The sequence below is a fragment of the Onychostoma macrolepis genome, chromosome 04 (assembly GCF_012432095.1).
Source record: "Onychostoma macrolepis isolate SWU-2019 chromosome 04, ASM1243209v1, whole genome shotgun sequence".
Taxonomy (NCBI): domain Eukaryota; kingdom Metazoa; phylum Chordata; class Actinopteri; order Cypriniformes; family Cyprinidae; genus Onychostoma; species Onychostoma macrolepis.
In genome coordinates, this window is record NC_081158.1 from 14,279,872 (window position 1) to 14,290,789 (window position 10,918).

General features: G+C 36.2%; 1 protein-coding gene across 2 annotated transcripts; it reads left to right on the top strand.

The window, feature by feature from the left end:
* Positions 1–1,105: 1,105 nt before the first annotated feature.
* LOC131538958 (gastrula zinc finger protein XlCGF57.1-like) lies at positions 1,106–8,863 on the top strand. Of its 2 annotated transcripts, XM_058773169.1 has the most exons (3): positions 1,106–1,190; positions 3,634–3,770; positions 6,478–8,863. In XM_058773169.1, the coding sequence occupies exons 2-3, from the start codon at positions 3,686–3,688 to the stop codon at positions 7,947–7,949; spliced, it is 1,557 nt and encodes a 518-aa protein (XP_058629152.1). In that variant the 5' UTR covers positions 1,106–1,190; positions 3,634–3,685; the 3' UTR covers positions 7,950–8,863. The 2 variants fall into 2 exon arrangements, with proteins under 2 accessions (XP_058629152.1, XP_058629153.1); XM_058773170.1 differs by lacking the exon at positions 3,634–3,770 and having other exon boundaries at positions 1,112–1,190.
* The last annotated feature ends 2,055 nt before the right edge of the window (positions 8,864–10,918 follow it).

The window sequence follows — 10,918 nt, forward strand, 5'->3', positions numbered from 1 at the left end:
TACAGAGGTCAGATGCTTTACAGATGTACAGGTGAATGGTGGCAGAAGACAATTTTGTTCATATACAATCACACAGTCACAAGTAAATAGTAAAGTAATAGTTTTTGCTCTGGTTCTTTCGAAAAAATGCATCAAACATTTTTAAAGGCATGTTACTTTAAAACCCACCAATCCCTGGTCCCCTGGTATAAATGGTTTCTGCATCCAAACATGAATGTTTAATATTATTATTTCATTGGTAATTATTTTCAGCACATCATTGGACAACATTCTGATTACCTCTGACATATGTTTTGTTGTTTATATGTATTTTCTTTTACGCCTATTTCTATGCCCTGTACAGGACTTTTTTTTATTATTATTGAAAATCAGAAAATGTACAAACTATATGGACTTCAACTGAACTATCAAAATACACAGTTGCAAATACAAGAGACAGACACAACTATAGCCTAAGTTATATACATTGAATGGCAGCAGTTAAATTTGCATTAGAAATCAAGATGAAATGTATTAATAAATTAAAATAATAATAAATAAATATCTGCAGAAGGGGTTATAAGAGTCACTAAACTCGTTGAAAAAAATAGCTAATGTAATAGCCTTATTATTCAAAAGTGTACAGAGGGATGAAGCAGTAATTCTAAGTTCATTTATGAAGTGAGGAAAAGAAGGAGTGGTTTTCAAAAATCTACACTTATGAATAAAGAGTTTAGCACAACAAGGAAGGTTGTTAATTAAGTAGTGTTGCATACAATCTTTTTTAAACACTCCAAACTTAACTTGTTTATAAGGTTAACACTGAATATTCACACAGGACATTCTGTTATTCAAGTGAGACCAAAACAGCTTTGAATGGATACAGTTGAAGAAAATTTGCTCAGTGATTTCAATATCACTTTCGCAAAATCATTCATTATTTTTAAATTGAAACTCTTTTACTTTTGGGAAAACTGGAAAAGAGAGGTAGCTCATTAATATCCATTTTAATTCCTTTGAATCAAAATATTAAAAAATATGGTGACGTCTGAGTCGATTTGGGTAAAGTCTATTAATGAAAATGCTTCTTATAAATAATTCGGTACTTTCGTTTATTATCTCTAATAGAAGTGCACGATACAGGACTTTTATTTTGATCTGACGGTGTGACGTCTTAAGGATGCGCCGCGCTGGGATTCGGCTGAAGAAAGGTTAGTGTTTTTGAGCATTTAAAGTTTTTCAAACAATGTAAAATGAATGCATGATTATTCAATGTAAGATTGCAATGATTCATCTAACATTTAGAAACGTTATGTTGTGAGTAAAGCACATCAGCACATGACTAACAGAAGAGGTGCGTCTTATTTTGCTCACTATATCGGTTTATTGTAAATACGAACTTGGTCACACTGGCAAGCATTGAGTGCGTTTACATGGACCCTCTTAATGCGATTATAATGAGATTTTGGCGATATTGCGATTATGCTTTACCTCATGTAAACGCAATACTTCGATCTAAATAATGCGATTAAGCTCATAATCGCAGCAAGCATAATCGTATTAACATAGGTGGCGTACGCCGAGTTTAATCGAAATACACAGGCATGTAAACACCTTAATCGCAGTATTGCCGCTCTGACCAAAGTGCGCATGCGCTTGTGACATGAATAACGTGACACGCACCTGTAATAATACGGAGATTAGAAACGATGGAGGGGAAGAAAGCATCGCATTCTGAGGAAAACACAACAAGCTGCCAGCAGTCTCTGTTCCTTACCCTCATCCAGAAACGGCGAGCAGAACGCGACGGCAGCGTATAATCAAAATTCTATCACATTTCTATGGCGCCGAAAAAGCGTGGAATACAGCCATACAAAATCATTATGCATTAGACGTAAATAAATTAAAACAGCGACCAGTAACACTGCTCTTTCTGAGTCCATCATTTGTGCTGTCCAGTGGGGTATGTGAATAATGGCAGTAAAAAAAATTAACCACAATTCTTAGCGAATAATAAGAATAATGGAAATTGCATGTAAACGGGAGTAAGAGCTTTGCTCTTGACATGTAAACATCGTGATGGGCTCACAGAAGGCATCAGCCGTGGTCCATGCACGGATTCACTGGTTTCCGTGCGTGGAGCACGGCTGATGCCTGTCACTGTGATACCAATGTAAGGGGTGTTTTCCAAAAGCATTGTTTCCTAACTATGGTCACAAGATCCATTGAACTCTATTGGTAATGATGAAAATTTGAGACCATACTTGCTTTTGGGAAACCACACCCCTGACTGACATTCTTGCCAGAGCACTGACTACTGAACTAGAGAGCAGACTGAAAGGCACACACAGATTTAGTTTGCATTTATTATTCTGGTAACACTTTACAATAAGGTTCATTAGTTAACAACATGAACTAAGAATGAACAATACTTCTACAGCATTTATTAATCTTAGTTAATGTTAATTTCAGCATTTACTAATGCATTATTAAAATCTCAAGTTGTATTTGTTAACGTAGTTAATGCACTATGAACTAAGATGAACTAACAATGAACGACTGTAAATCATTGTTTGTTCATGTTAGTTAATACATTAAAGCTGCAGTCCGTGACTTTTTTGGCTTAAAAATGATCCAAAATCAATATTTGAGCAAGTACATAACCAGCCAGTGTTCAGAACTATCGTAGGTTTTCGCAGGAAATTCAAGCATGGCACTGCGTCATTACGTCATGTCTGTAAACATAAAGAAGTTGTCCTGGCTACTAGGCTATCGCATGTGAGGATGCTGCAGGTGGCAGATCATTTATAGCCTTTTCTCCCAGCAGCTGGAATAATTAAATGTATCATTTTGATTGTAATTCAGAAAGGATTATGTGTTTATGAAACACATGTGAATGAAATTAAATTATATTCCAGTTTTAAATGTGCTTCTGATTACAGATAGCCTGGGATTACACAAGATTTGTATTTTAAAGAAAACCAGTTCGAAGGGAGCATAGTTTGCTTTTTGGGTTAAAATAATTTCTTAATATGAAATTCGAATGGTATGACAATTAGATATTAGACTGTACAGAAATGGAAATCTACATGCTAATATACACTATACTCACTGTCACACAATGCTGATGTTGTTAACATTAATAATTTGAGAATAAAGTATAACAATAATAATAATTTGCACGGTTAGATGTGATATGAGCTAACCGATCGTTAGATTAAATCACCATTGGTAGCGCAATTTATGGTAATGCTTTTTACCTCAGTTGGTCAGAACAAACGTGGCAGACTTGTTACTTACTTGTTCAGATGGAAATATTTGTTGAAAATTCTTATTTGGGTCATATTTTCCAAGACGTAGGCTAGAATCTGTGATTCTTAAGTACAGTATCCACTCCAGTGCGGTGACTGAAAGACTGACACACACATACTCCTCAAAACATTAGATTTATCCGTGCTGGAGCCGTGCCGGAGCACAACCCCATGCAAGCAAGATAATTCTGCACAGAGCTGCAATTACAGGTTTTCAAACAGAGATGGTGACAAAGAGGCAAAACTCACAGACTGCAGCTTTAACTAATGTTAACAAATGACACCTTATTGTAAAGTGTTACCATTATTCTTTCAGTTAATTGTTCTCATCTTAAACAAACAGAAAAAAACTCTTGATTAAACAACTGGGATCCACGTGGTATACCATTATCAAGATGGCAGTTATTAAAGAGGAGAGTGAAGACATGAGGATTGAAGAAACATTCAAAATGAAACAAGAAGATACTGAGGAACATACAGGTTGGTTTTTCATTCTCAAAGAATGTCACGTGTCTTAATTGAAGCGGTTTTATTTGACATGATATGGGTTACCTCATGTGGACAGACATGGCTTGCATATCCCTTCTTCATGATAACTACAACCCCATGATTGACAGTACCATAATTGATACTTCAACCCCCCTTCCCCCCGTTTTTTCCACATTGTTAGTTTAAATGTTAATATAATTGAACAATTATAGGAAAGGTTTTTAGCGTGTCACTCAAGTTATTATCCATTCTGTTATGTTGACTACTGTCCCTTTAAATCAGGGATCCTCAAATCTGGGTCGCGAGATCCACTTTCCTGCAGAATTTAGCTCTAACCCTAATCAAACACACTTGAGCATGCTAATCAATGACTACGTTTACATGGACATCAGTAATGTAATTATTTACCTTATTCTGAATAAGACAATATTATGATTAAGGTGTTTATATGGGTTGCTTTTAGAATAATCCTTTCATGTTCCCATTTTACATGTTATAGTACATAGATCGATTAATGGCATGCGTCATTACGTCACCACACGACGCCATCCGACTTCCCCTCCAGAATTTCACGTACAAACATATAGTTCGTCTTTGTGATGATGCCATATATAGTTTTGAGTGTTTCATTTTTCATTTTATGAAAGCTTCAAGTCCAGTTAATTATTTGTACGTGCATACAGACGACGGAGGTGTTGAAGCTCTTTTATTTGCCGTCAAACGGTTGACCGCTGCCGTGTGTGTATCCTGTCGCAAAATGCGGCGAAAAGTCCTACACAACGATAATAGTTTGATTAAAGTGTTTACATGTCTGTACTGCACCTTGATAATGCGACTAAAATAGGAATACTCTACATGTCTTAATTCGATTTCTGTTTACTTCGATTATGACTTTAGACGGATTAAGGTCATCAAAAGTCTCTTAATCAGAGTATTGTCTTAATCGTATTAAAATCGGAGTATTGATGTCCATGTAAATGTAGTGAGTGTCTTCAAGATCATTAAAAAATCACAGGTCTGTGAGTTTGATCAGGGTTGGAGCTAAACTGTGCAGGAAATTGAATCTTGCGAGCCAGATTTGAGGATCCCTGAATAAAAGATTCCAGAACTAAATGACAATTAAGTCATAAAGCTGACATCACTTTTTTGAAAGGAAAACAAGTTGATAATGTGAGTGAGATCCTGTTATTTCAATTGTTTATTAATTTTGAGGTTTGATATGGCCAACCTCAATATGTCCACTCTGTTATGGGGTTAGTAGAAAATATTTAGAAAATTAAATGTAGAACAAAGCAATTCTTCATTTGATGAATCTTCTATTCTAGCTACTTTTTGCACAGACATGTGTATCACTGGCTGACTTTAGCTCTGTTAGTGTCCACCCTGTAATAACTCCTTGATTTTATATATATATATATATATATAGTTTATTTATTTATTTATTCCATGGTCTGTCTGAATACTGGATTCTGATTGGCTGGCAGGTATGCAGCAAAACCGTTTAATGCACAGGTAGTTCCAAAAAAACAGTTTAATCACGTTCCATATTAATGCACTGCTTTAATTGATGCACACTAACCAACAGGCATCACTCGCGCACACACGCACGCACACATACAGACAGACAGACAGAGAGAGAGAGGTCGGAGGTCGCAGATTGTGCTGCACACACACATAAACTTCAACGTCAACGCTTCCCCCGCGATTTTTATTACTAAAATAAAAGATAGATACTAGATCGCTACATTATATTCCCCAGCAACGAGGTGATAAAATCGCTGTTTTTGAAGTAACGTTAACTATTTGTAGAGAGAGACGTCCAGACGCAGCAAGCAGGTGTACACAACTGTTATCTCTCTCTCTCTCTCGATAATTAATTGAAATACATGCTATAACTCATTCAAATAAATGTGGTCTTACCGCACTATTTCATCTCTGTGTATGATTTGAAGTGGGCAGAATGCTAGCGCTAACGAGCCGTAACTGACGAAAATATCTGTCATTTTTACCCATTCGGTCAAATATTGCGCTGCAAAGAACAATACAAGTGATAACTTGTCTACAACTTGGCAAATGACCAATTGACCATTGAATAAGCGGGATAATCAACGGCTTTGAATGCGCTTCGCGTCGGGCGGTTCTTTGCCTCCACGTCGTGCATTGATTATTTCTTACACATACAACTCACATCTATATATATATATATATATATATATATTACGGATGGATATTTTTGGCAATTTCACATTTCGATAATCGATAGGTTTCAAAAACGCTATAGCGAGAGAGAGAGCTCCCGCCATGATGCGCTTTCAGAACAGCATGCTGAAGCATGGGCAAGGACAGAATTTACTATAGATTTCTATAAAGTTCTCATGACACACTATGATACACACATGCACCTGGACAAGACACTTTGGATGTGTGTACTTTGACTTTTTCCATGTCCAAAAATGTCAACACAATTTTAAAGCTATGTTGACAAAAGCACTAATAGCACTAGAAGAGAGATACTACTTTAATAAGCAAAGTTTCTGTATTATTATAGGGATTAATCTTAACTGTTCATAAATGGCATCAGTCTATAATATACAGTGGCCCTCCAAGAACTGAATTTGACACCCCTGCTTTACACGTATAAATGCAATTAAACAAGTTAGCTTTTTTGGAGTTAACAGTTTGTCTCTTTTCACTCTAGACCCAATGCAGCTGAAAGAGGAGAGTGAAGTACTGGAGATAACTGGAGAAAAATCGTTTAGTTGCCCACATACTGAAAAGACTTCCTCACAACAAAGAGCTCAAAATACTGGAACTAGAAATGATATCTCCTGCTTTCAGTGTGGAAAGATTTTCAGTCAACATGGAAACCTTCAAGTCCACATGAGAATTCACACTGGAGAGAAGCCTTACACCTGCCAACAGTGTGGAAAGAATTTCACTCAAAAAGGAAACCTTAAGACTCACATGAGAGTTCACACTGGAGAGAGCTCTTTCATCTGTCATCAGTGTGGAAAACATTTTAACAAAAAAGCAAACCTTCAAGTCCATATGAGAGTTCACTCGGAAAAGACGTTTTTCAACTGCCCTCAGTGTGGAAAAAAATTTAACAGAATAGGAAACCTTAATTCCCACATGAGAATTCATACTGGAGAAAAGCCGTACACATGCTCTCAATGTGGAATAAGCTTCACTCAAATAGGAAACCTTAACAGGCATATGAGTATTCACACTGGAGAGAACCCTTTCAACTGCAAACTGTGTGGAAAATATTTCGTTCGAAAAGGAAGCCTTACAAGCCACATGAGAATTCACACTGGAGAGAAGCCTTACACATGCCCTCAATGTGGAAAGAGTTTTACACATAAACCAGCTCTTAATGCCCACATGAGAATTCACACTGGAGAGAAGCCTTACTCCTGCAAAGAATGTGGAAAGAGTTTCAATCAAAAACAAAACCTTAGGGTCCACATGAGAATTCACACTGGGGAGGTCCCTTTTTCCTGCCAACAGTGTGGACAGTGTTTCACTCAAAAAGGAAACCTTAAAAAACACATGAAAATCCACACTGTAGAGAAGCCTTTCACCTGTGAACTGTGTGGAAAGAGCTTCACTGTGGAACTAAACCTTAGGTATCACATGAATAATCACACTGGAGAGAAGCCATTTACATGTGATCTTTGTGGAAAGTGTTTCAGATATAATGTAACTCTTAATTCCCACATGAGGATTCACTCAAGAGAAGACTGTTTTATATGTAATCACTGCGGAATGAGCTTCCCAGACATGAAACACTTCAATAAGCACACAATAATTCATTCTGGAGGGAGACCTTTCAAATGTCACCAGTGTGGAAAGAGTTTTCGATTAAAAAAAGCCTTTAAGACTCACATGAGAGTTCACACTGGACAGAGCCTTTACAGCTTCTCGCAAAAAAGAAATCTTCAGTCTTACATAAGTGTCCACTCTGGAGGAAGGCCATTTAATTGTCATCAGTGTAATAAAAAAATTATTTTGGCATCACACTTACAGATACACCTGAAAAGTCATGCAGATGTGAGACCATATTCTTGTTCTTTGTGTAGAAAGCGTTTCAAATGGCTCAGCAATTTAAAATGGCACCAGAAAGTACGAATCTGTGTAAAATTAAGACTGCGTTCATATCGCAGCTGAATGTGGGCCAAATCTGAACATTACATATAGGCGCAAGGATTATTTGATTAAGTTCTGAGCTACAAATGATTAGTGTGAGAATTAATCTGCACTCATTAAAGTCCCCCTGTAGACATTTTTTTTTTTTTATCTCTTAAAACTCATCTTTGATCATCAAAATGACATATTTAAATGTTTTTTCTTGTGAAAATAATTTTCTTATGCCTTAAAATAGCTTGAATGTAACTCTACACCCTTGCATCATTTACTATTCGCGGATCTATGAATGCACAAATTAGCCCCGCCTCCACTCAGTCACACCAGCCAGGGCGTCCTGATCCACTGAACTGTAGTAAATGTAACACAAAGGCAAGTGGAAATATTGTTTTAATTAAGCCATATATGTTTGAACCAGAAACTTATTCAGAAGAAGAATTATACAGGGTCGTTGTCGATGTACATACAATGTCATTACAAGTTGATGTATCAGAATGGTCATTCGTTTTATCGCTCTGTCAGACACCTAATGTAATTTTTATAATTGACCCTTGGCTTCACTATGTTATCAAACAGCTAATAATTACTTACTTGACATTGTTGTGTCCTCAATATGCCTCTAAGACTCAAATGCAGCCAAGGTCGTGATTCCAATTGGCACCCGCGAGCATAAAATGCTGAAAAATGCAAATTTGGAGAATTCTATGAGGCCAAGGCTATGACTAATCAAAACAAGAGCCAAGCATAACTTACAAAATGCATTAAATGACAGAAAACGCCTTATTCTCTGTTTTCTTTTTCTTTTTTTCTTATAATATTTCTGTGCTGTTACATGTTTCCTTTCTAAAATTGAACAACAGTCACCCAATTTCCCCTCGGATTAATAAAGTGTTGATAAATTCACATTACATTGAATAGAATTAAAATAAATTAATTAATGTTTTGTTTTTCTTGTCAAATATAGCCGCAAGTGGCGATCATCAGGATCCAAGCACAGTCGCCTTGTGTAGAGTATACAGTTGTCTTACAATGGCCATGTCTCTTTTCAAATGTATGAGTATTTAATGGTCTTTCTGTGGAAGTATTATTTTTTTTGTACTATATTACAATAGACAAATAATATTGTCTCTTCATTTGAACTGGACAGCAATATATGCAGTCATGTCTGACAACTTGACAAATGTTTTCTGAATTTAGGATATATATATAAATATGAAGGTATTTTGGAGACCACAGATTTCTTTGGAAACTGATTAGACTTAGATTGTTCTAGCCTTTATTAGACTATATGAAACAAAATAATTTTGTGTATAGTAAATCTGTTGAACTATTTACACATTTTAATCCATTTTAGATTTTAAAACTCATCTCTCATTTCTATTGATATAAATGGTTGACATTTTATAAATTACTGTTAGCACCCAGGGCATCAAAAATTCCTGATGGCTGGCATGAGTACACCTGAGGAAACTTTTCATTTTAACTGGACAGCATTAAAGTCATGTCATTAAGCTTTACAAATGTTTTATATCATTTAATAACGATAACATTGGTCTGTAAGTGTTTTGGAGATCTCACAATTTCTTTGCAAAATGTTTATTCATCCATACGACACTATAATGAATATGTTTGAATCTTGTTTACTACATATTACTTCATTATTCTGAACAATTTTCACAGATTTCAATTTATGAGTATTCATGTGTCATTCACATTGATATTAACAGCTGATCCCTAAAAATGGCTGAAACCTCTATACTTGCACTATATCAATTATCTGATACCTCCTGTGAGTATTGTCTATGGGAACCACAGACATCACTTGGTAAATTTAATTGTAAAGTAAAGGAAGGCAAAAATATACCTAAGAATATGAAGCACAGGGTTTATTTATTTCCTCTGTAAACATTTATCTCTGTAAAATGTATATGTTTTTTAGAGTGGTGGAAACTGGTAGAAAAAAATGCATTTCTAATCCTGTGGTTCACAACAGTAGTACAATGTGTTGTAGTAAAAACGTTTTTTTCGATCTCCTCTTAAACCACTTAACTGATTCAAACAAAATTTTGCATGTATCATCTATAGACACTGATGTCAAAAAGTTATCAAAATAATTTCAATTAGTCAAACCGTTTAGAAGATATAAGACAATTAATTTTGTAGCCATGGTTGCATTCACTTATTAAACTCTGTCTTCTAAACCATTTGATGAATCCAAATTCTTTTGATAAGGTTTTGTCATCAGGGTCTCTAGACCCTGAAAAGTTCAAAAAAGTAGGTTTACAAAAAAAGCTCAAAATTGAGAAATAACGTTTGTTTAGCTTGACTCAGAGAATAAAAAAAAATAACAAAAAAAAAAATTGATTGTAACCTGTATGGTTGCGGAGACGCAAAAATGTAAATGTTCTTATGGCACCAACTATGGTCCGATCGGGGTGGGTGGGTGTGTGTGTGTGCATCCGAGTAGTGGGGGAGATTTGGGACCACCCTGACAAATTTGGTGTTTCTAGGACAGTTTTGGATGGCCAGACACTTTTAGGGCAGAAAAAAAGAAGAAAATCAGTAGAAATGCAATAGCGTTCTGGCACCTTCAGTGCTTGGATCCCTAACAAAGAGGTATAAAGGCAGATATTTCCCGCCACAAGCAAGACTCAGTTATATGGGCTGCTTTCTGATGCTCTGGCTACTGGATTGGGGCAACAGGATGGTCAGACGAGTTTGGCAGCAAGCGGCTCTAAACCCCCAGAGGAAGTACCACAAATGGGCTCTTTGCATGCTATGTCTGCTGAGTTGTTGGATGAAGATTGGGAACATGGTGGCAGTGACATCAGTAGGTCAATATCATCACAGCCTATCGGAACCTCTACCTTTCAGAGCCAGTTACACTAAAAAACAGACAGCCTCGTTTTATGACAGGACAATAAAAGCTGCTTTCCTTTTGCACAAGCAGCACAAACCTACCTCTGTGCACCTTGTACAAGTTTAGATAGCGA

Bases quoted from the DNA above. Each gene is read 5' to 3' on its own strand.
- LOC131538958 (XM_058773169.1), top strand. From the start codon at position 3,686: ATGGCAGTTATTAAAGAGGAGAGTGAAGACATGAGGATTGAAGAAACA. The intron at 3,771-6,477 runs GTTGGTTTTTCA...TTTTCACTCTAG, and splicing joins AGATACTGAGGAACATACAG to ACCCAATGCAGCTGAAAGAG.